The following is a 25,489-nucleotide window of genomic DNA, read 5'->3' on the forward strand; positions in this document are numbered from 1 at the left end:
AGTTGATACCGAGGTTTTTGTATATGGCCACGTTTCTTTTTTGTTGTTGCTCATTTTTTAAGTTTGTCGCACAGGTCCTTTTCTTCTATAGGTTATTACTTTATTACTATTATTGACTAGTGTTTTGACGTTGCCTGCTGTAACACTGCAACCATATCTATCTACTGATCACTTGTTGCTTCTCGCTCCCCCTTTCAGAGACATCAACCCTCACATCCCACAGTATATTTCATCCGTACCGTGGTATATCGACCCTTCCAAGAGACCCACGTTAAAGCATCAGAGGCCGCAGGAAGAAAATGAAGAGCAGTTTTCGAACATTGGAGAGTGGTACAAAAGAGGGGTGCAAGAGGTCCGTAGCCGACTGACACCAAACACATCATGACGGATCACTGAATTGAGTGTCGCAACCCCTCACGGTGGAAATTCGAAGATTCAAACCAAATGTTTTTGTCTGTGAGCAGAAATCTGTCAGCACAAAATTCCGGAAGGGGGCTTGTGAAAACTGCGGTGCCGTGACCCACAAGAAGAAAGACTGCCTGGAGGTACAGCGGCTTTAACAAAAGCGACCTTCGCATCGATGCCGGTCTCGCAGCGTGGATTTGTGTGCGGAAGCGTGCCAGGCTAGCACCCGAATACCTCGCTTCATATTCAATCTGTTTAAGTCGTAACGTTAGCTCTGTTCCGCGCTCTTCTTCTGCCTTTCAGCGACCCAGGAAAGTGGGGGCGAAGTTCACGGGCACCGCCATCGCGCCGGACGAGCACGCCCAGATTGAGCTGTCGATGGACTACGACGGGAAGAGGGATCGGTGGAACGGGTACGACCCTGAGGACCACCAGCGCATCGTGGAGGAGTACGCCAAAGTCGACCTGGTGAGTTCAGCACCGCGGCGCGCAGTGTTTCTGCTGTATTCACCGTACAGGGCAAGCACCACAACTAGAGCGAGACTGCTGTTTTACCATAAGCATGATAATGCTAGTTAGGGCTGTACCCGACTCAGAATTTTTGTCAGTCGAAACGGATCCGGCTGTTCAATGCGAATATTCGGCGGGGAGGGTGCTTGGAGGAACGGGTTAGGGTTTGGTACCGACCGACCCAGTATTAAACAGACAATTATTAAAGAGTGTAATATCGATAAGCTCTGACTTTACAGGCACTGTTAACGGTATTGGAGAAAATGAAGAAATGTTATTTTACTTTTATTTAGGCATTATAGCACGTTTCTAACTTGCAATAGGATTAAGATATTAGTCTAAGAAGCATTCTTAGACTAATATCCCTCTCTCTCTCTCTCTCTCTCTCTCGCTCCATCGCGGCTATATGTACGAGGTTGTCGGGGTCGGCTCCCTCTGCCTGGCTTACACACCCGCATGAGCAGATGAGCCCTGATGACCCCCCCCCCCTCCATGCGTAATGCGCAGAAAATTCCTCATTGAAATGTTATCGCTTTGCATTTTTGTAAGCGTCTTTTTATTTTTTTTCCTTCCTGTTCATTGTAATGAACGGTAAAGAATGCACACCAACTGAGGAAAAGAAAAAGAAGGGAAAAAAAAACCCAAAACAACTGCTCGACTTCTCAGTCGACTGATGGCTCTCTGACTGATGATTTGACCCGTCGACTTTCAGAGGGAAGCCCTAATGCTAGCACTGTGATTATAATAACTACAATGGTGTTTTAGCGTGTAGGCATTGTAATTGTGTTGATTTTCCTCAAAAATTCTTCAATGAAAACCAACATGTTTCTGTAGCTAATACGAACTCAGCACTGTGAGAGGGAAATACAGCACTACTAGGTTTTACAACATGGATACCCTGCGGAAACACTGACGCACATCAACGGATTTGGTGCTCTACTCTGATTTCACATTGAGCTCTGTCTTGGGTATTAGGCCAAGAGAACGCTGAAGGCCCATAAGCTCCAGGATGAGTTGGCCTCAGGAAAACTCATGGACCAAGCGGTAAGTGCATCGATAAATTATAGTGTGTGTGTGTGTGTGTGTGTGTGTGTGTGTGTGTGTGTGTGTGTGTGTGTGTGTGTGTGTGTGTGTGCATACATATGGTATATATACATACACACACATATTGATAGAGATATATCTCTATCCCATTGCTTGTTTTCCGTACAGGAGCGGGAACACAACAGTGAGGATGAGGATGAAGATAAATATGCCGATGACATCGACATGCCTGGTCAGAACTTTGACTCCAAGAGGCGCATCACTGTCAGGAATCTGCGCATCAGAGAGGACATCGCTAAGGTAAGAGGAAAGATATCACATCTTTCCAGTCCACAGAGGATGGGCTAAATGTAGTACCCGGTAGTAAGTTAGATTGGGATTGGAAGAATAATGCAAATGGTGCTCCCTTCCTTGTATGTTTCCCTTAGTACTTGAGGAATCTGGATCCCAACTCTGCCTACTACGACCCCAAGACTCGCGCTATGAGGGAGAATCCGTACTCCAATACTGGCATGAACCCTGATGAGTACGTTATTTCATTTAATTTCCGTAAATGTTTTCTCATTTCATGTAATTGGTTCAACTCTATTGAATACAATTCTCTTATTGTTTGTATTAAACAGGGTTGGATATGCTGGAGACAACTTTGCACGCTATTCCGGGGACACCATCACCATGGCTCAGACACAGTGTAAGTCACACGGCTGTATCTGCTGATGTCTCACAGCTTTGCACATGAGGTATCTGTCCATGCTTTTCCTCTCGTCACCATCAACACACTGGCTTGTCCTGCATTTCAGTGTTTGCTTGGGAGGCCTATGACAAAGGTTCGGAGGTTCACCTGCAAGCCGACCCAACGAAGCTAGAGCTGCTGCACCAGTCCTTCAAAGTCAAGAAGGAGGACTTTAAGGAAAAACAGAAGGAGACCATCCTAGAGAGGGTCTGGAGCATGTTCTTTTTTTCTTTTATTTATTTTTCCTCTCTCTGTCTGTTTTTATTATTGCACCTTGCGCCTGGTCGATTTATTTGTGTATTAATGCATTCTCGCGCCCGTCCAACAGTATGGAGGCGAGGAGCACCTGGATGCACCTCCTCGGGAGCTGCTCTTGGCCCAGACAGAAGACTATGTGGAGTACTCTCGCCACGGCGCGGTGCTGAAGGGGCTGGAGAAGGCCGTGGCCCGCTCCAAGTACGAGGAGGACGTGATCATCAACAACCACCTTGTGAGGACCGCACGGCATAACCGCCTCGCCTTGTGAGCTCTCGGCCATCTAATTTGTTCTTCTAATTTTCTCTTCCAATTTGCCCCCTTTTCAGTGCATTTGGGGCTCTTACTGGAAGGATGGCTTCTGGGGCTACAAGTGCTGCCACTCCATGGTCAAACAGAGTTACTGCACGGGAGAGGCCGGAATAAGCACAGCAGTAAGTCAATAGAGCTTTCCATGCACATGTGGTCTTGAGCGACGTTTTTCCTTTTCCTCTTGTTCTAATTAACCTCTATGGATTATTATGTTTTTGTTTCCATTAACATATTTATCTTTTTTTTCCATGTGATCTGTAGAGCAGCACAGCATGCGTTCCGTTTGAAGAGGGACTAGAGGAGCCCGGGGAGGAGGAACAACCCAAGACTCTCCTGGAGGTAAGTGGCAGAGATTCAAATACTGTTGTGATGGTAGCAAAGAAGATGTGTTCGAATAAAGGCAGTTTTAATAAAAACATAAATAAAATAAAAAACTAAACTAGAATTACCGTGTCACGGTTTTATGCCTCCGCTAACCAGTCAAATTGCAGTTAAGTAGTGAAGACTTTGAAGGAATTTAATAAAGGGTGTATTAAATGTATTTTTTGGCAAAATGAAAGTTGTCACTATATTCCCCTCCCGTGTCCCTACCAATTCCGTGAATGATTAGATGCACCAAGAGAAGATGAAAGAGAAGAAGAAGAAAAAGAAGAACAAGAAGAACAAGAAAAAGCACGATTCGGACAGCAGCGATTCAGAGGACGAGGGGAAAAAGAGAGAGAAGCTGCAGAAGGTAAAGCTTGTCCGGGAGGGCGGCTCAGGTTTCATGCGCGTACCCTACATCCAGGTCGAGGCATCTCACGGCCCCTCCTGTTTTTCCTCCTCCAGGCCCTCGAAGCAGAGGACAAGCGGGTGAAGCAAGTGGAGGCCATCATGCAGCTGGACGAGAGGAAGAGGCCCTACACCAGCCTGCAGGAGGTGAAGGAGCCCAGCGAGGAGGAGATGGAGGCCTTCCGCATGAAGCGAAGCCGGGTGGACGATCCCATGGCGTCGTTCCTGTGACTGTGGCCGCTGCTTGACCCTCTAGAGCCGCTGGAACCGATCGGCTGTCACATCGGTAGATTATGAACAACTCTGCTTATATAAGTTGGAGCTTTTCAATAAGCGACGCATTGTACAGGTTATTTTTATTATTTTCTTTTTCATCTTGTCTGTAGCCTTCTGTTTTAGTGGCTGTAGGATTGTGCTTTTTTTTTTTTGTAATTGTGTTTTTCTGCTTTGATGGGATTCCACAATAAATATGGAATTTTCTCCCTTTTGCCTTGTACATATTTTTTTCTTCACTTTGAATCAAAGAAGTCAAATCTATGCAGTCTTTTAATCTTGTTATACTGTTTGTTTGTTTTTTCCAGTTGAAGACATTTATTTCTTTTTTAGCTGAAGTTTAGGTTTTCTGTCTCTTTAAACAAGAACGGTGGGTGGGGCACTTTCAAAAGCAAGTTTTGTTTTGTTTTTTTTGTTTAAGTTGTCACTGTAAGCTGCAGAATGACGGAGACAAGATTGTCAATTACACTGGTGGACTTAAAGTGAGCTGGTCTGGTGTTTTGGAGGACATTTATTTTGGATTTTGTGCTTTTAAAGCTTATTAAAAAAAAAAGGCAAGAAGAAAATGGTATGAAATCACTACTTCTGTCTTTGCTTATATGGTTAAGAATCCTTTGATAATATTACATAATTGCCTCAATGTATTATATTGACTTTGGAAACAAATGATCATGTGTGATTTTGCCACTTGCGCAACGCTGTTCCCTTGGATCTAATGTAATGACATCACTATGAAAGTATTTCTTGGCATTGAGTCTGCTGCCTTCAGAAGGGTGGATGTTATGGCTTGTGTGATTCAGTGTGTGTCAGATTCCTTTGCAACGTTCTAAAATACTATCCAATAATTGGGAAATCGTGTAGGTAAATTGTCAGAAAGGAACCTGATAGTTGTTGCAGAATGCCTGCTGGCCACAGTTTCTCAGACGGTGAGTTCTTTGTTCTTTTTTCAAAGCTGTAATGTTCTCTTGAAGAAAATGATATTCATGCACGATCGAAGGCTGTTTATCGTTGAACCTAGTTATTGTATGGAACTAGTCATGTTATTTATGTAACCAATACATTGCTCGATCACAGTTTAAAAGCACCGATGCAAACATCTGTTCCACAGTTTTGACGTATGTGAAGAGATATTTATATTATTCATTGTTGTAACAAGCGTGTAGAATCACAATCTGGAGGCATGTGGGAAGCAAATGTCAACACCAAAATCTCCCTCGTCTTTTCTGCCCTGCTCAGGGACCATCGTGCTCCAGATGTGCATGATGTTCTGTATGCTGACCATCGGCTCCTCCCAGTCAACATATTCCTTGCTGAAGAAAGGTCGCAACGTCACACTGCAATCCTCCCAGCTAGTCTGCAGCCTGCCAGGTCCACAGGGGCCTGCGGGAAACCCAGGAGCCTCTGGATCGCCAGGGACCATTGGCCCCATGGGTACTCCGGGGAAGGATGGCCCAGATGGGAAGGATGGAGAGAAGGGAGAAAAGGGACAGAAAGGTAGGTGTCCTGGGTCCTCGACAATCTCTGCTGAAAGGGAGTTTTTTTTCTTTTTCCATTGGTGTACGCCGTGCCATATTGTCAAAGCCGGCGTTACTGTCCTCAGGTGACCCCGGGAGGCCTGGGAATCCAGGGCAGCCGGGTACGAAAGGCCGTGAGGGGTTGATCGGAAAGGCCGGTCCCCGGGGTCGAAAGGGGATACGGGGCTCATCTGGGTTGTCTGGAAAGGAGGGGCAGAAAGGAGCGGCCGGCGACAAAGGTAAGGAAGGAGCTCCGGGGGGTTGTAACTGCGGAAACAATGGGGCCCGCTCAGCCTTCTCCGTGGCCATGACCAAGAGCTATCCCAAAGAACGCCTGCCCATCCGCTTCAGCCGCATCCTGCTCAACGAGGGGAATCACTACAACGCCAGTAGTGGGAAGTTTGTCTGCGCGGTCCCAGGGGTCTATTACTTTAGCTATGATATAACACTGGCCAACAAACACCTTGCCATCGGACTCGTCCACAATGGCCAATACAAGATCAAGACGTTCGATGCCAACACCGGGAACCACGACGTGGCCTCCGGGTCCACCGTTCTCCGCCTCCAGCGCTCAGACCAGGTTTGGCTGCAGATCTTCTACTCGGAGCAGAACGGCTTGTTCTTTGACCCGTACTGGACGGACAGCACATTCACAGGCTTCCTTGTTTATGCTGACCAGGGGTTTCTTGACCAGGCTGACCAGAAGGCAAATGCAGAAACAGAAGATTAACACTAAGATGTACAACATTTTTTGGGAATTAGTTGGTTATGGTGTTTTAAATGTATATTATAGTCAAGACAACAAATAGCTTTGGCATTATTGACAGATTGGATTCGTAAATAGTTTTAACACTCGGTGGCACTCGGGCAAATATAAAAGTGTCTACACTGATCAACCACAACATTAAAGCCACTGACAGGTGAAGTGAGTAATATTGCTCATCTCGTTCCAATGGCCCCTGTCAAGGGGTGGGATATATTTAGGCAGCAAGTGAACAGTCAGTTCTTGAAGTTGATGTGTTGGAAGCAGGAAAAATGGACAAGTGAAAGAATCTGAGCGACTTTGACAAGGACCAAATTGTGATGGCTAGACGACTGGATCAGAGCATCTCCAAAACAGCAGGTCTTGTGGGGTGTTCCCGGTTTGCAGTGGTTAGTACCGACCAAAAGTGGTCCAAGGAAGGACAACCGGTGAACCGGTGACAGGGTCATGGGCACCCAAGGCTCATTGATGCGAGTGGGAAATGAAGTCTAACCTGTCTGGTCCGATTCCACAGAAGAGCTACTGTAGCACAAATTGCTGAAAAAGTTAATGCTGCAATGATAGAAAGGTGTCACAACACACAGTGCATCACAGCTTGCTGCGTATGGAGCTGTGTAGCTGCAGACCAGTCAGAGTGTCCATGCTGACCCCTGTCCACCACCAAAAGCACCTACAATGGACACGTGAGCATCAGAACTGGACCATGGAGCAATGGAAGAAGGTGACCTGGTCTGATGAATCATGTTTTCTTCTACATCATGTGGATGGACGGGGTTAGGTTGCCACCCGATGGAGCATCTGTGGGATGTGCTGGAACAACAAGCCTGATCCATGGAGGCCCCACCTCACAACTTCCAGGACTTAAAGGATCTGCTGCTAACGTCCTGGTGCCAGATACCACAGGACACCTTCAGAGGTCTTGTGGAGTCCATGCCTCCAGGGGTCACAGCTGTTTGGGCGGCATGAGGGGGAGCGACACAACATTAGGCGGGTTGTTTTAATGTGGTGGCTGAACAGTGTCTATACTACACAAACAGTGAGTGTGTATTTCAACATAACATGTGCAACCCAAAAATGTAAAAAAACAAATTTAGACAATTTCCACTTTCAATAAAACTGATCGATCATATATTTATAAAGCGATTACAATGTTTTTAAAGAACTACTTATGTAATAACATGACATACAAATGAACATACATTAATAAGATTTTGTTTACTAACTGGCTGCTCTGTATCGTTTGTCTTTTTTTTTTTTGATGTGAGTAAACTAAAATGACGTGGGATCAAATGTTGTCCTCGCGCGGGGGCGGATTGTGGCGCTGATCTGAACTGGACTACAAAGGACGACAAAGGATGCCGCGGACTACAAATCCCAGCCTCATGCGCAGCATTGGGACTTTCTTCCGGTTTGTGCCGAAAAGGAGGAAAAAAAACAACAACAACAACAAAACGAGCCGAAGCGCCGGGGCATTAAACGGAGCACACAGCGACGCCTGGTGCTCTGCCGGGGTTATAGCAGCCGCTTCATCCGAAGGTTGCGGACAAGAGCCCCCGGTGCGACGGCTCGGCGACTTCATAGTTTCTGTTCCATCACGTGCATACGGCCTCCAAGAAGGCGTCGTCTTTTCAGTTTGATCGTTGTATATATCCGTGTTAAATTATTAAAGTGCTGCAATAAATACACATGTTGTGATCTCCGTCGATACGCTTCGAAGGTTTTTAATGGCGTGTCTCATGATTAGTGTTTGTTTCAACGAAGGCAGTATAATCCCTATTCCGTTGACGCATATAATGTCTTAATTTACAGAGTAGGATCGGCCCTACAAACACTTTTCAGTTAAATATTCCATTGTATTATTCTATTTCTTTAGTAAGCAATAAGGGGGATAATGCAGCCAAAGAACACGACCGGGTTACATACTACTAGATACTAGGCAAGGCAAGTTTTGTTTTATTTTTTATGTGGACAGTACATTTCATAGACAAAAACAATTGAAAGTGCTTCACATAAGCCATGAAATGCATTACATGAAAGCCTCGAAGAATAAAAGTAAAGGGGGAAAAACAAGACACACGGCGCAATTTAAAATAGAACCCAAACAACGACACAGACGTGAATGACGCAGATGGCGTGGACAGATATAGGTCTGTTTTATTTTTTTTCCTTTCTTCTGATCCACTCACTCACTTGCGCAATAACAAACAACAACGTCACCAGGTCATTGAGCGGACGCGTTGTCCGACTTGCAATAAGGACATTTGTCACAGCGTCAAAGCAACGGCGCGTGTCACAGTCACGGTCCAGCACCAAGCGGCGCGACTCGAGTGGTTTTTTCCCCCCCCCATTTGTAATGACATCATAAAGGAAAAAGAGGCGCTCATGGGGATGGACGGGACAGTGCAAGTCGGGTCCCGGTGTCGGAAAACCCTATACAAACTGCAACAACTTATTAAACACATAGCAGTTATTGATTCAAGATTCAAGATTCAAGATTTTTATTTGTCACATACATATACATACTTCCATACATATATGCAGTGAAATGTAATGCAACGCACCCGGTGATAGCACACAATAAGTCCTAGGAATTGATAAGTCCTATTGACAATCATAATTGACATCCTATAAACCCGTACCAACAATTAACATGTGCTTCGAATCGCATATTCTGTATTTTATTATTGACTACTTGTATTTTGTATTTTTGGCTACTTATATATATATATATATATATCTGGCAATTATTTTTTTATGTTGGCCTTACTTGTCGTTGCATTTAATTGTACAGTTGTATTCTGCTTCAAAACTGTTAAGACTCGCCGAGCGAAACCCGGGATATAAAAAAAAACAAAAAACAAAACAAAACAAAACAAACAAACAAACAAAAAAAAAAAACCTTCCGAACCACTTCCGGTCACGTGGGCGGGTGACGTTTTGACGTCGCGCCGCGTCACAAGCGCGTAACCGTAATTCGATCCCGGCCCCAGCACGCCGCCAGCCGGAGCGGTGCGGCGCTTCACAGGGAGAAGCAAGCGTCGCTGCGTCCGTGCCGAGCGCCCTCATCCCCGAGGACAGAGTGTCAAGAGTTTTTTGGGGGGAAAAAGACCCCAAAAAAAAAACAAACAAAAAAAACAACCGAAAAAAAAACAAAAACCACCCCAGCGGAAACAAAAGCGCCTCGACGTTGGTTCCGGCGGAGGAGCTGTCTCGTCGAGCTGCCGGGGTCGGGATTGGAGCGGCGCGGCTGAGCGAAATAAAGCGGTTGATAGAGAAAGTTCCCCCCCCACCACCACCACCACCCTCCACCCTCCACCCCCAGGAGAAGGAGTCGGGAGTCCTCACCGTCAGGATGTCGGACTGAGACAAAGGGGTCTGGGGGGCGATCCCGTCGCGGTGGTGAGTGGCGCCCGCAGCCGCCCGCGATGAAAAGTCCGTTTGTCTGTTGCCTCGCAGGTCCCGTTTGACGGTGGAGGGAGTTGTGTGACTTTAGAACGACGGGGGGGGTTTGTGTTTTTTTTATTTTTAATTTTTATTTAGAGCGGATCTTTTGAACGCCGCGAACCCCTCGTGCACGCCGGGGATAAGGGTCGTCCCGTGCCGCGGCGATTTGCTGGGGGGCGAAGTTAAACTTTCCCCTAAAACGATTTAATTCATTATACCTGGAAGAAAACATTTCTAAAGCACTGTACCCCCAGCACCGTTAAAAACACTGTATACATACGGTCTTCATACACTATATATATATATATATATATATATATATATATATATATATATATATATATATATATATATATAATGTGTGTGTGTGGATATATATTTATGTGTGTGTGTGTATGTATGTATGTATGTATGTATATATATATATGTGTGTGTGTATGTGTATATATGTGTGTGTGTGTGTATATGTGTGTGTGTGTATATATGTGTGTGTGTGTGTGTGTGTGTGTGTGTATAAATGTGTGTGTGTGTGTGTGTATGTATGTGTATATATGTGTGTGTGTGTGTATGTATGTGTATATATGTGTGTGTGTATGTATGTATGTGTATATATGTGTGTGTGTGTGTATGTATGTGTATATATGTGTGTGTGTGTATATATGTGTGTGTGTGTGTGTGTATGTATGTATGTGTGTGTGTGTGTATGTATATGTGTGTGTATATATATATATGTATATGTGTGTGTATATATATATGTATATGTGTGTGTATATATATATGTGTGTGTGTGTATATATGTATGTTTATGTATGTATGTGTATATATATGTATATGTTGGTTCAGAGGTTTATTTATATTTTAGTTGTATTGTGTGTAATCCTTTTGTTTTATATTCATCTAATCGGATCCATCTTTCAGTGCACTCAAAACAGAATGTTTTTCCTGTTCGAAATTCGAATGAAATCTTTTTTCATTTTTAGTCATTCATATATTATAGTTCGTATACATTTTTCCTTCATTCACATCTTATTCACAGTGAACCCTTATTTTGCGCTGCACACTTTGCTTCCAACGCGCTGCAACTTTTCAGTGTCACCGCCGACATAACGCCAGTATCACTGCGGTTGATATTTGTTCCAGCAGGAATAATTCGATCCTTGGGGCCTTCTCTGGATGGGAGAGATGGAAAGAGATGGGCAGTGGTGGAAGGGACAGCTAGCGGCAGACATCCATCAATCTCTACGCATCAAGGTGAGGCCCCTGAACGCCGCCCGCTGAGGCAGGCTCCGTCTCTGTGTGTGTTTCGTGATAGGCGGGCCCCTGTTTTGTTGACACTGTAAGCCGTTGGCTTTTCTGACTGCGTGTCATTTTAAAAGACAGAAGATGATTCACAGGCTGGCGTGCAGTGTTAAAACTGCACATCAGCATACTTTGTAACCGTCGTGTTATCCTATCAAAACAATAAATAGGCTGGCTCTATACAGGACAGCGCGTTTCTTCCTTGAGCAAGTTCATGGAAGTAATGAAGGGCTTTAATTGTTATTCAATGGTGGTGCTTGGCTTGGAAAAACTAGTATTGGCAAGAATTGTCGCGGTTAAAGTGTTTGGAAATATATTGCGGGCACTATTTCTAATTTACCATCAGAACTAAAGAGTTGAAGACAATACAGCAAACTATAAGAAAACTATCCTCTTCATAACATAAAATTTTGAGATATCCACACAACGCTGATATGATATTCAAGTGGACTGATATTTCCCGTCACCCTTATCACACTGATGCATAATTCAGATTACACTGTGTGTTAAGGCTCATTAACTGCCAAAACGAAAATGTTAATTAGCCGTGATGGTTGACGCCTGTATCACCATAATAGAGCCATCGTTCACTTGGTGGCATTTCTAAATACCATTGCCTATATTTCTTAAAATAGACTTAACGTGAGTCGTTCACAATCGGATTTAGTTAACTCCAGTTCAACAGTGACTCGGGAAAAGCCGCACAGAGTCACCTTCAAAGCCTCCTGCGTTGCCCTCCCTTTGTCTTATTTCCAGTTCATGTATAGTTACTGCTGGAACCGGGAGAAGATCTTTTGGGAGAAGATATCTAGAGACGTTGAAATTGGTGATAAAATTATGCGAGACCTTCATTCCGTGTGATGCCCCCACAGTCCCATCCAGCCCTAATGATGTTTGCTGCTGCGGTAATGCCCTGATGTGGGAGATAACTGTGGTGTGTGGCATGTGGCAAATTATCAGACATGCAAATCAGGCAGAGGCAGCTGTGGAATCCTTAATTACGGTGCGGTTACTCCACAAATGCGCCTCCCCAGCCTGCATCAACCCCCGCCCCCCCCAGACTCCTGCAGCCCCACAAACCCCCAGACAGACAGATGGACCAGGGGCAGACTTAGGTAGTGGGTGGAGAGCACTGGGTGGAATAGTTGGTTTTGGCAGAGTGGGGGGTGGGCGTCTCATGGTGGTCTTGTATGTGGATTTGGGAGTGGCTGTGTTTATATATAGATTCAATTGAAGTGTTAGTCTGACAATCACTATTGTCTTGTATTCTTTCACAGCGAATGGCTGATGGTGTAAATGGAACCGTAATTGTATATTTGCCCTCACAGCACATTTGTGCTATACAAATTAGACTCAGCCTACATTCTTTTTTTTTTTTTTTTTTTTTTGGGGGTGTGAATTTTGTCTTTCAAACACAACTGGATTTTTTTCCCGCTGTTAAAAGCCAGTTTAGGACTGTTTTATACCGGCCTCGGGGCAAGGAAGTTCCTAAACAACAGTCTTGACGTAGAGTGGATGTTTTTTTGTTTTGCTCCCCTAATATGAGGACCCCTAACTGGTTTCCAACGGTTAGGGGTCCCAAGAGATTATTCCAGTGTTCCCCAATCTGCTTGGAAATCCAAACCAGAAAGCCCTTGTTTTTGGTGAGATTCGGTGAGGGCAAAAACACAAAAAAAAAAAAAAAAAATTCAGATGCATAAGCAGCTTAGTACTTGCGGGCCTCCATGAAACACAAACAACTAGAAGAGAACAAATATATGACGGGCTTATATGTGTAGAGCAAACACTTTATAATTCTACTACCATGCGCACATTTAAACTAGAGCCCATAGCAACCCTATTTATCTGGGGTGGCTCAGGAAGGACTGGGGTGTGATTGAATGGGAAGGGCCCGTAGAGTCTTCCACCCTGCTTTGAAACACTGGCAACTAATTGAAAATGAATAGGAGTTGTGCTCGGGGTGAAACCTAATCCTATCTATTGCTCGGGCTCCGTGGGGGAACTGTGCCCCGTCTCACACACACCTCAGTCCCCTGTTCACAGACCCTGCTGTGATCTAAATTGATGTTCCTCTCGCTACCCCGGTAGGTGATGAACTGGAGCATAGTTATGAATCTCTTATTCCGAAAAATGGCTTCATTTGTGGCGTTAATTTTTCCGTCTGCAACAGCGATTCTGTTGCCAGTTAAATGTAGTCGGCAGGATACATGCATGGCTGGCTATTATCATGCATGGCCTTAACAAGCCCCTCCTCCGTTGTTGGACCACCTCTTCGTGCCCCGGCTGTAGCCCCTTTTACACAGCCTTTTCAAGGCGGGAATGTTGCCATGTTATTCTGCCTCGCTGTTCTGTATAAAAGGTACGAACGCAGAATGGGGGGCGGCATTGTTGATCCGGCGCTCAGCCGGAAATCAGAGGTGGTCGCCGAAAAGTGTGTGTGTGTGTGTGTGTGTGTGTGTGTGTGTGTGTGTGTGTGTGTGTGTGTGTGTGTGTGTGTGTGTGTGTGTGTGTGTGTGTGTGTGTGTGTGTGTGTGTGTGTGTGTGTGTGTGTGTGTGGCCCGCCACCAAGCAACTTACTAAGAGGAACCAAACCTCTACGGCTCTTTCTTCAATATCTCCTCCAACGTGTTTCTTATCGCACAAACACGTTGCTCTCACGAATCCGCCATTGTATGCTGCATGATGTATAACATTACGATGCACATCACCTTTGCTTGCGTTTTGCAGTGAGGTATAAATGTGCACAGCTAACAAAAGCACCTCATCCGCCATTATTGTGCCGCTGTAATGTTTATGTCGCTGCCCTAGGCCTATGTTATACGTCACACTAGAGGCTGATGTTGTGTTACACATCACGCCCGGTGATCACGCCTCTGAGTCCGGGAAAGCCGGCATGTTATCTTGAGAATCACAAAACGGGGGTGGCGTTTTTGTTCAGTTTCAAAAAAGCAAAACCATGATGGCGATGGGTCTTCTTTACAGCAGTAATGCGGGATCTCTGTATAAAAGGGGCTTATCTCTCCTGCTGCATTTCCATCTTGCTATTTACCTCTCCATTCCTCTTCTCCACAGGAGCTGAAGTTGCCAGTGTATCGGGCCCATTCACCCCAGATTGGTATGCGTCGCTACTTTGCCGACCTATTAGCCATTCTGAGCAACCGCTACCAGCTATGCCCGACTGCCCGACACCTGGCCGTGTACCTCCTGGACCTGTTCATGGACCACTACGATGTGGCCATCAAGCAGCTCTACGTCATTGCCTTGTCCTGTTTGCTGCTAGCAAGTGAGTCTTACTTATGACCTTTCCAACGTTATTACCAACATAGCGCATTGTGACCACACAAACATCTCCTTTTGGGTTCCAGCCATGTGCTTTGGTTGATATTAGAAGCTAATTACCATGTGCTTTGGTTGATATTAGAAGCTAGTGAAATTTGAAGCTAGAAACTTGTGTTTAAAGATCTGTTTCAGGTTCTCCATATTTATGGAGGTACAGCAGAAGACATAAGCGTAGTTACCAGAGATACTCTTTTAGCTCTAAAGCTAACATATAAGTTATGTTCAGGAGAACGGGAGACTTTACCCCCCCTACCCCACTGTTCTCATCTGACGGCAGAATGACAGTTTAGTGTTAGCTGGAGGCTGTTGTTACTTAAACAATGTCACCATTGTAGTGCCTGGACTGCGCCATTGTTTAAGGAGAAACCTGGTCTGCCTGTAGGGATTATGTCTGTATTTGCATCTGCAGTGCTCCATGCATATATTTGATCCTGACTTCGATAACGCGCTTGTGGTGGCCACTGGTGCTTGAACGCTCTTTTATAGTCACCGCGAGCGAGCCGCACACTACCAGGGACCATGAGCATGTATAGTTGCGCTTTGCCGTGTGGATGCTGCGGCAACATTCTCCTGGAGGACGAAGGTCACTGTGCAACAAACCAGCAGGGAAAGTAAAAGAGTTGCTGTAAACATTACAAGTCCAGAGTTCAGAAGGATCTGAATAACTAAAAAAAGAGCAGTAAAATAAAATACAAAGTGTTAAATGAATGTATATTTATTGTGGTGAGTGCAGGGTTTAGTCCTGAGTTTGTGCAAATTGTTGTTGTGAACATTACGGAGAACAGAGTTTCCGTTATCCGGTAATTGCAGGTTTTTGACCGGGAAAATCTGTTGTCCTACATATTTAAATCTCATAAGGTCATAATATCCGGTGAAAATAATTCCCTCTAAGCACAATTTAAAGTTAGTGCTAGGCGTTAAAACAAAACAAAAAAAATGTAATTAGAAATTGTCACAATATTTTTTTCCTCAATGTCGAAATAAAATAGACCCGATCATTTTTCGAAAAAATCCGCAGATCTGTTGATTTACACCTTTGATAAGTTGCAATGCAAAGCCAATCAGTTTGGACGATCTAAAGCTGACCCGTCACCTCTAACCAATCACGTTTGTCGATATAGAAATAAGCCCTGGCCCCCTCCCTCCTGGACAGGTTGCGTTTGTAAACACCGTACACACGGAGAAGCAGAAAGATGATGTATCGTCGACAACAGGGACATACATCCATAGTTTGCCGGTTTTTTAGGATATTTAAGTTCAGACCCAAAGCAGAGGGTAGATATTCGTTGAGTAAAATAAGTCGACAAGACGTGTAACACCACAAACCTTTTTATTAAGACCTGCTTGCAATATTTATTTTGTTCTCGATTTCTACCAAAATTGTGAAATGTTAAAGTGACTGCACTTGTTACTTATTGCTCACAAACCGAAATTGCTTGATTTAAAATTGTAATAGGCATAATATAAAATGGCGTTAACTGACGGGACTTATTTTATTTAAAATATTCAATAAAAATATTATAAAGCCACATGCCTTCATGATTTCATGCTTTGTACAGCCTGCCTATCAATGTTTTAAGCTCAATAAATACAGACTATATTTGACCGGAATCTCTCCCATTTTTCCGGGACAATGAAATCTTCCAGGACACGTGGAGCGGCAGCATTTTTTTCTCACGGAAACTCTGACGACCGTCCCCAAGTATTAAAATAGTCCAAATCTTTGGAAAGAGACGGCGCTATCTCCTTCCGTGAATAAACCATCTGGTTATTTTTGTGGTCATGTGTGGATGGATCTTACAGCTTGTGCCTGCGGGACTCTTTGCACAACCCTTCTTCTTCGACACTACGGCTGAACCAGGCTTAAGTCCCGCACACAGGCCTGCCGGGAGGCGCCACTGTCACACCCGCCACCTTCCTCTTATCAAAGGTGCAATGTTCTGTTGTTGTTGAGACCTGTAGCGGAGCACAGTGGGCAACTTACCTGGGATTTCTACCCTACCAATTGCGTGCGTCTTTCTATATTTTTCCTAATCGTAGCGCCTTATTGTACTTTGGGCTCATCATTTTCAAGTGACTCAGTGTCTGATTGGAGAAACATGGAGACAGGAGCCTGTGTGCAGATAGGATAACAAACTGGAGTCTCCATGGCTCCAGTCTGATTGCTGGCAAGATGTTATCCACACCCGCAGTCACAGTCTCCAGCTGTGTTTGTGTGGGTGTGAATGAGCTTAGTTTTTCAATAATGCTTTACTGCTGTTATAGAATGTGTGCAAAAATAATGTGAAAGTCCATTGTGTATTCATGGCTTACGTATGGTAAGGCTGGTTACGATCATGCAAGTTCCGCTATAGTTATCAGTGGCTCGATTAATCGAAAGACGATCTCTATACATTAAAGCAGCCCTTGGCATCAAGGGAAATTAGGCTAATGATGCCGTCAAAGTGGAGTCTGGAAGTGTGTGTGTGTGTGTGTGTGTGTGTGTGTGTGTGTGTGTGTGTGTGTGTGTGTGTGTGTGTGTGTGTGTGTGTGTGTGTGTGTGTGTGTGTGTGTGTGTGTGTGTGTGTGTGTGTGTGTGTGTGTGTGTGCGCACGACAAAGTGGCTTCACGGGTAGACCAGCCTCTGTGGTTGGATAGATTTTTATGAGACTTGAAAGAGGTCCTATTTTAAAAGCAATGTCATGAGACTCCGAGAATAGCTTTCAGAGTTCACTCGTGGAGTGATGAAAATATTATTAACCCAAAGCAGCCAGAGGCCGCTCTGCTCGAGGACTGAGTCCCGCATCTTTTGGTTGTGGGCTTTCAGTCTGAGGAGAGTCAGGTCTCTGTCTGTGTTCTCTGCTGCCCCTGCACAGGCTCCAGGGAGTAATTGTTGATGAAGGCTTGAAAGGACATTTGATTCAAAGTTGTCCTGTTTTTATTTTATTTTTATATATTTTTTTTTTTATCCGTCCTGGGGTGCTTTGGAATCTGGCCAAGTTATTGAACTGCCTCCCCAGGTCCCCGCTGCTTGCTCTTTGACAGGAGCACACATTGTCTTTGTTTACATTCCTCCAGCTTCCACGCTCAGTTAATTAATTGCTACCTCTATTATTGTGTGTGTGTGTGTGTGTGTGTGTGTGTGTGTGTGTGTGTGTGTGTGTGTGTGTGTGTGTGTGTGTGTGTGTGTGTGTGTGTGTGTGTGTGTGTGTGTGTGTGTGTGGAGCTCTCCTGTCTTTGCAGTCTCTTGTTAAACCCCATGTTCCTCAAAATTTAAGTTTTTTTTTTAATTATTATTAAAAGCAAATTCTGTCATCTCGCTGCTGATTGGTGGTTTTATAAACCTACATATTTAATTCAAAGTTCTCCCCCTCACCTCGGAGTGTTTACTTTCTCTGGTGTTGCATTCCACTGAGCCCTTTAGTAAATACGTCAGTCTTCTTGGCGAGATCTCTGTCCCTGAAGTCAAGAGATCTGCGCACGGCAGCTATTTGTCATGCTTAATGACATCATGGATGTGGATGTGTGTGACTCATTGTATGTCTCCGGCCTCTTTCTCCCCGCAGAGGTGCTTCATCGCTGTATCTCATACATTCATTGTCTCACACACACTCTTCATCTGCTTGGTATTTACACTGTATTTATGCATTTTTACACTTTTTCCATTCACAATGACCACTTTCTGCATCGTCATTGTATTTTTTGAGTGGGGGGGCATTAGGTTTACGTGTACAAAGTCTTTCATCAGGGTTGCGATGATTAAGCGTGTTTTTAATTTTTATTTTTGGTAGATTTTAGTTGATAATAGACTTGACATCTGTTATGGGTTAACTTAACCTTTTATTTTTAATTTTACCCTTTAAGAAAAAAAAAAAAAAGCATCAAGTCAAACACATGCTCACCCACAGTGCACAGTACACACAGGCCTCGAGGCCTGGGGGTGGCAAGGGACTGTGTGCTGAGGGGCACCTGCCATATGCTCTCCGAGTCAGGCCTCAAACAAAAGCCCCTGAATACAAGCAGGCCAGCCAGCCAGGCAGCCTCCTCCTGGAGTGGGGGAGGGGAGAGGAGCTAGGGGTGGAGGTTGGTGAATTTGTACGAATCTGTGTGTGCATTAGAAGCCATGGTTATTAAACAAGTTGACAATTGGTAAACCCCCAGACACACGCTCATAGAGTATATAATATATATATGTATATAACAAACACTGTCTGCTTAACCTTTATTTAGACAGTTGTAAATTTTCTGCAGACTTTTTTTTCTTCCCCCGCCCAATACTGGCGACACTCTTTTTGTGGCCATGCTGTGGTGGCTGGTGCTGAATTGGGGACTTTCCGGCCCGCTGCACTGTTGGCTGTTTTTCCTCTGCATCCCTCTCACCTTGTCAGGGCCGCGTAGGCTCAACCAGTCCTGAGACAGGGGGGAGCAGTAAAAGCAAGACTGCGTCCCTGGGGGGCTGGGAAATGAGTGAAGCGGTGCTTCAAAGGCAGGCCAGTGCCTGATCTTAAACAGTGTAGAAGGGGAGGGTGTTTTGGAGGCGGTGGGGGGGGCAGTGAAACAAGACATATTAGTGATGAAGCACTCAGCAGGGCACCCTGATATGTAGATTTATAGGGGGGGCCGCTGCAGCCCCGCGCCGCTGCCCACCCCTCACCATTTAGTTGCCAGTTTGATCTAAATTCTGGTGGAATTGTCATGAGCCTGTATAATTAATAGAATGATATGCCAGATGGATGGACCTAGTAATTACAGTAATGCATCGTTGTTGTTTCTTTAACCAAAAGTGGCCAAGCAGCTTTTAACCTATGCATTCATTAAACGGTTAATAAATACTAAATGGACAATGAAAAGTAGTGAATATATGAGATTTGGCGCCAATGTGTGGGATTGACTTGTGTGTGATTGTTTGACTTTGGAGTGAGACTGACAGTGCCCGAGGCTCTGTTAGGGGGAGTAATTTCACCCCCATTCTTTGTCCCCATTAGGCCACAAAGCACTCTACATCTCAAGGCCTTAGGTTTGGCAACGCCTGTTCACCCCCCCAACACACACACACACACACACACACACACACACACACACACACACACACACAGTGTGTGTCTTTAGGAGGTCCAGGACTCTGAGATTCTCTCTGGTCACCCAAGCGTTGCCATCGAGGGTCAGGGGTCGGTTTGGGCCTACATTGTGCGAGTCGCAGAGGGCCAGGGGTGACAACATGGAGGAGGTTGTGCCATAGAGCTCTTGAGAAATTTCACACTCCCAATGAAAGATGAGCCAGCAAATTAAAAGCTATAAAGAGCAGTGAACAGTCCTCCCCAGCTGTCAACTAAAAGCAAAAAAATAAATAAAAATTTCGTAAATAAGTCTCGTATTTAGATCTGCCTAAATTATTAATTGTTAAGTTCCTGTTCCTGTCTCTTGGTTTTTGCCATCAAGGGATTTGGTCTTGAATTTCATGATGTCAGCAAAATGCAGATTTAACAGAAGTGGTGAGTGCCAGAATGCTGCTTTGAGGCTTCCCCCCCAGCAACACACCTGGGTGCATCCTGGTCTTACCTTTTCCTGACCCCTGACCTCTAACTCCCACCTTAAGTTCTCACACGACCTCTCTCATCATTGCCACCAAACACTGCTGCCTTCCATTTAGCCGCCACGCCCCTCTCCTCTGGCCGCCGTGCGAGGCTGGCGCAGGCGTAGCGCTCGTCTCGGCTCAGGAAGCACACGGGTCTCTCCATTTCACCTCAGCACACCGGCTAAAGATAGGATCATTTAGCAACCTGCATTCCAGGTGGGCTGAACTCAGAGGAGAGGAATGCATCCTCTCTCTTGTAGAGAGATGTGACGAAGAGAGGGGAGAGAGGGGGGAAAAAAAAAGGGTATTTTCACGTTTAAAAATGACAGCCCTCCAATTTCTTTGCAGTTACATGTGTCCAGAAACCCACAAGTAGTAAAATAAGAATAATTGGGGTACGCAGTCAGGAGGCTGCCTCTCAATGCATCCCTCTAAAGATCAAAGCGGCTGGGGTAGTGTGGAGACGGGCGATTTATGGTGCTGTCTGTGTGAGCATGGTGGCTTGTGGCAGCCGGAGGACAAGGCCCAGAGGATATGAGGGTGAGAGATTGGGGCATGTGTGGACTGGGCCCTGCAACGAGCCCCGGTGGGGTTAAACGGCCCTTTTTCACAGTGCTTCCTGCTCTGGTGTGGAGACACCGTTACTGCCTGGGTGATAATTGCCCCACTGGCTGCTTTGGCTGGCGACCCCCCCCCCCCCCCCGTACATACACACACAGCCCGCCCTCTGTTTCGCTCTTAATCATTCTATCGCCTTCCCTCTGCTTCCTGCTTTATAGCCGGCCCAATTATCAGCAGTAAAAGTCACACATAGTGTGGTGCCCTGCCCCCTCCTCTCCAGACGTGCACATGTGAGCCTGGACACAAAGATGTGGGCAGATTGTGGCCTGGACCCAATATCAGGACAGCCGGGCAGACAGACAGGTTAAAGTGTTGGGAAAGGTGTTGAGCAGGATGAAGCTCAGAGCAGTGATTCTCATCCTTTCTCATATCAAGGGCCCTTAAATTGATGTGCATTGGATATACGGTGCCTATTTGATATCATTTTGTCTCTGGGACCTCAATCTGAGAGGATTTTTATTGTTCAATATGGTTTTGTTCACAATCCCATACAGTCTACCTGTCCTTACTATAGTTAGGGCGATAACAGTGAAACAATGATTAAGACAGCCATTGTTGTACATTCTCTATGGTGCTAGGGTGTCAATGAAATAGTGATTGTGATAGAGTTTAACTAATAATCATTTTGCCCGGTATCCCCTGGAAGCGCTTGAAAAACCCCTGGAGTCCCAGCGTAGGGTTCCTGGACCCCACGTTGGGAACAACTAGAGTAGAGTGTTCTTCTAAATCCCAAGGTGTTTTGACAAGTTCCAATCATTAGCCTCTTGGGTTTCATCCAATGGGGTTTAGTAGGTGGTACTGGGTATTCACTGACCTATTTCTCTCAGCCGTCAACCTTGTGTATGGGTGTACTGCATGTAATTGTTAGCGCATGTCAATGCCAATTGTGTGAGGGTTGGAGGGGTTGTTGCAGGCTTTATGTGTTCCTTAAAAAGCAATTGCTTTATGTGAAATTTTTGAGGACGCCTTGACTGAATATGCTTGCCTGTTCACAGCACCCTACAAGGCTGAGAAAACATGTTTAAACGCCATCATCTAGCACGTCTGACCACATTTCCCTGCTAAAAACTGTTTATAGTCAAAGGCCTGGGCTTTACAGGATGTTTTGGGAAGCATGCGCCGATGTAATCTGACTCCTTGTCACCATCTTAAAATGCGAGCAAGGGGCCTTTTGGACCTGAGGATTAAAGGCAGAATCGCCCCCATTCATTGGTTGCATGGACCCATGAGGCCTGAGGGCTGTTGCTATGAAAGGGGCGCACGTTTTTGGGTGGGGAGGGGTGGTGCTGCGGCGGTGCTGCTGTGATTTCGCAGGCTGGGCTCTGGAGCACAGTGAGTTAACATCAGGTCGATTGATTTTGTCTGAGGGAGTGTTCGCTGTAAGCAACATTGAAGTGCTGCTTTCTATGTTCATCCAAGCCTCAGGGCCAGATGGGGTGTAGTTGAGGACTTCTGTATTCTGACTTCCTGCGTACGCTTTAAGCAACCTGTCTAGTTTGAGGCAACATTTTGCTTTGCAAGGCCGTGACCAATGGCGTGAAATTCCTTTTCAATGAATTCCTCTGGGTATGCCTCCTGGAATCCATATTATTAGACTTACTGAGCTGTGCTCCAGTTGTGAATCTGGGTTTTAGCATGAAGTTGTTTTTTTGATCAAGGTGTTGGGCGGGGTCTATCAGAACTAGAAGTTGTCTGTTTGGCTCTTGGGGCTGGCCAGAGCTGTGGTGAATATTAGTAAGTAAGTCTCAGTAAATATGTTAAATAAAAAAATAAAATTTAAATCACCAGCACAAGAAATGTACAGATTTGTGTAATTTATAGCCTTAGTGTTTTACACAATCTGATCGTCATGATTTTCATTGGCTTCCATCTTCGTAGATACTCCACAACTAAAGTTTGCAAATACGTAATCTATAAATTGATGCGAGCTGCCTTCCGTTTTAAAATATGTTGTTAACGCCCCCCCCCCCCCCCCCCCCCCTTCCCTCCAGGTAAATTTGAGGAGAAAGAGGACCGGGTGCCCAAACTAGAGCAGCTCAACTCGCTGGGCTTCATGTGCAGCCTGAACCTCGTGCTCAACAAGAAGGACCTAATTAAGATGGAGCTGCTGCTGCTGGAGACCTTTGGCTGGAACCTGTGCATGCCTACGCCCGCACACTTTATTGACTACTACCTCCACGTGTCGGTGCAGGAGGGCGACCTGTACAACGGCTGGCCTCTGTCCTCCCTCTCCAAGACCAAGGCCTTCATGGACAAATACACACACTACTTCCTGGAGGTGTCTCTGCAAGGTGACCGCAGCTCAGTGTTTAGGCTGCTTCATTTTCGTTCTCCTCCCTGCAACCCTGAACATAGTTGCTTGTCCGAGTATCTCGGGACGTAACTCGTTTTGTTTGTCGTCTCTTCCAGACCACGCCTTCCTGAGCTTTCGTCCGTCTCAGGTCGCCGCAGCCTGTGTGGCGTCTTCGCGTATCTGCCTCCAGATCTCCCCCAACTGGACCACGGCTCTCCATCTCCTAACAGGCTACACCTGGGACCACCTCACCCAGTGCATCGAACTCATGCTACTGTATAAATAAATAAAACAAATTATTTCTCTAACTTTACTAACTCCTACTCATTCCCATAGAAGATTCAGCAGACTGTCATTTACATTTGGTTTGACTACTACCAGCTAAAGTAATAATGTGCATGCCATTGGTTAGACACAGAAGACAGCTGATCAAGGTAGATGAAACCCTCTTTTTTTTTTTTTTTTTGCTTGCTTCCAGGTTAGAGGAGGGAGTTTAGCAGTGACCAGTATAGGCTCATAATTATTCTCAACAGGATGTATAGCTTGACAAAGCCGATCCATCCTGTTCTAGCTGCTGATTTTTGCGATGGAGTAATTCTGCTCAAGAGTTAGTAATTCCGTTCTTGCTCCGTGGACAAATGTGTGTACACGAGTGCAATTAAAAAAAAATAATAATAATTCATTCAAGCAGCTCCATTTCCTCTGAGTGGCCATTATGTCCTGCACAATCTCGGAACCCATCGGCTGTCGGTCTAAGGACGATAGACTCTGCGGACAACGGCCAATATTTCTGGGGTTCCGGTCTAGCCGGTGGATATTCGGCGCAGAGACTTCCCTCTTCTGTGCGCCCGTCATTGTTTACTGTCCGATTAGCAACTTGAGACGAGAGAATGGAGTTGAGAGACGACCTCTACAAGTTTCACAAATAGTCAGGAGTTTAAAAAAAAAAAAAAAAAAAGGAAGAAGAAAATGAAAGGCTGATAAAAAGCTAAATCGTTGTCAGACCGTAGCTGAGATTGCATTGCATCTGATGCGTTTCGCCTCCTTTGCTCCCCACACGGACTGTAAACAATGACAGGCGCACGGAAGAGGAAGTGTTGGCCCGGATATCCGCCAGCTACACCGGAACCCCAGAAATATTGGCTGTTGTCCCCAGAGTGTCCTGCACACTGCTTGCTCTCATGAACATACACACACTCAAACCTGTTATCAAACCGAATGTGTTATTGTCTTTTTTTTTTTTATTTTATACTTTGTGTAATAATAATGATTTTCCTCTTCTGTCCTTAGTGCTCATGACAACGACGTTAAGGAGGCCAACAAAGCCAAATCGACCCCTCCCCACCGACCTTCATCTCTACAGTCTCAGCCTTCTCACCTCTCCCCTGTGTCGGCCATCCAGCGGCCGGCCTCCTCCCCCTCCACCTCCACCCCGCAGCCGCTGCTCTTCCAGCCCGACGGTTTCCCACACATATCTCAGCATTCCCCCTCGCTGTCCCAGCTGCAAATGCTGGCCGACTCGCAGGCCCTGGGGCCCGTGGTCAACGTCTCCCCGGACTTCCTCCAGAGCCACCGGATGGGGCTGCTAACCGGCGCCACCTCCCTGACGCCCGGTGGGACCTTCCCCCCGTACCCGGGCCTGAGCGCCGGCCTGCAGCCCAGTGCCCGGGCGCTGCCCCTCCAGGGTCCCATCACCATGCAGATGGCGCTGGCCGCTGAGCCGCGCCACTGCCTGAGCGTGGCGTACGGCGGGGGCTACCTCGGCGCCCACCACACCTTCGCGGCCGGCTGCTTCGACAGGTGACGCCAGGAGACGGAGAGGGAGCGGAAAGCCCGACGGGAGAGCAGCACCATGCTCCCCTCCCGACTTCCCCCGCCCATACAACCACTCACGGACCTCATCTCTCTCTCCGTCGGCACTGTGCCACCCTCTTCCGTTCGCCCTGACCCCTCCTCCCTCGCTCAGAGACGCCTCAAGCGCAAGCAGAGGTCCAAAGGCAAGGTCGACCCAGTGGAAGTCATCACATTGACGTGAGCCGCCGGCTGACGCGAGCGCTGTGTCGAGTCACAGCCCCGAGGACATTTCATTATACGGGCATCGATGAATATTGTGTTTTCAAAGGGTTAGCCGGTTTATTTACCTGGTTAACGATACTGTTATCACTGTGAATGAGAGGAAAGTAGTGCAGCCTGTCCCGGCTGTCGCCTCATTCAGTGCCTATTTTCAGCTGTGTAATGGCTGAGCCAGATGGAGTATGCAGGACGTTGTGTACGTGTCATAATCTTGCTGCTCTGTCATTTTTATTTTTCTCCCAAAAAAATGTTTGTATTATGCTACAAGGAAGGAGCAGTTAATGAT

The 25,489-nt window shown here is 45.9% G+C and overlaps 3 protein-coding genes across 4 annotated transcripts in view; all 3 read left to right on the top strand.

Moving 5' to 3' along the window:
* slu7 (SLU7 homolog, splicing factor) overlaps positions 1-4,510 on the top strand; it is a 5,005-nt gene extending 495 nt beyond the window's left edge. Inside the window, exons 2-14 of the mRNA XM_080007598.1 lie at positions 199-352; positions 465-545; positions 709-873; positions 1,891-1,959; positions 2,128-2,259; positions 2,388-2,485; positions 2,583-2,650; positions 2,760-2,899; positions 3,021-3,182; positions 3,277-3,381; positions 3,521-3,598; positions 3,870-3,992; positions 4,088-4,510. Of these exons, the coding sequence (XP_079863724.1) occupies positions 199-352; positions 465-545; positions 709-873; positions 1,891-1,959; positions 2,128-2,259; positions 2,388-2,485; positions 2,583-2,650; positions 2,760-2,899; positions 3,021-3,182; positions 3,277-3,381; positions 3,521-3,598; positions 3,870-3,992; positions 4,088-4,261 (1,549 nt within the window). The 3' untranslated portion in view covers positions 4,262-4,510. The remainder of the gene's footprint in view (positions 1-198; positions 353-464; positions 546-708; positions 874-1,890; positions 1,960-2,127; positions 2,260-2,387; positions 2,486-2,582; positions 2,651-2,759; positions 2,900-3,020; positions 3,183-3,276; positions 3,382-3,520; positions 3,599-3,869; positions 3,993-4,087) is intronic.
* Positions 4,511-4,725: 215 nt separating this feature from the next.
* Positions 4,726-8,261, top strand: c1qtnf2 (C1q and TNF related 2). 2 transcript variants are annotated; one of them, XM_080008631.1, is made up of 4 exons: positions 4,726-4,871; positions 5,165-5,229; positions 5,540-5,797; positions 5,904-8,261. In XM_080008631.1, exons 2-4 carry the CDS (start codon positions 5,202-5,204, stop codon positions 6,545-6,547), a joined length of 930 nt encoding a protein of 309 aa, XP_079864757.1. In that variant the 5' UTR covers positions 4,726-4,871; positions 5,165-5,201; the 3' UTR covers positions 6,548-8,261. The 2 variants fall into 2 exon arrangements, with proteins under 2 accessions (XP_079864757.1, XP_079864758.1); XM_080008632.1 differs by lacking the exon at positions 5,165-5,229 and having other exon boundaries at positions 4,728-4,871.
* Positions 8,262-9,636: 1,375 nt separating this feature from the next.
* Positions 9,637-24,934, top strand: ccnjl (cyclin J-like; the record flags this gene model as incomplete). The annotated part of the gene is made up of 6 exons (XM_080007989.1): positions 9,637-9,979; positions 11,165-11,275; positions 14,396-14,606; positions 22,829-23,128; positions 23,247-23,406; positions 24,421-24,934. The coding sequence occupies exons 2-6, from the start codon at positions 11,198-11,200 to the stop codon at positions 24,932-24,934; spliced, it is 1,263 nt and encodes a 420-aa protein (XP_079864115.1). The 5' UTR covers positions 9,637-9,979; positions 11,165-11,197.
* Between the last annotated feature and the right edge of the window lie 555 nt (positions 24,935-25,489).

Source organism: Zeus faber (genome assembly GCF_960531495.2).
Source record: "Zeus faber genome assembly, chromosome: 10".
In the NCBI taxonomy this organism is placed as follows: domain Eukaryota; kingdom Metazoa; phylum Chordata; class Actinopteri; order Zeiformes; family Zeidae; genus Zeus; species Zeus faber.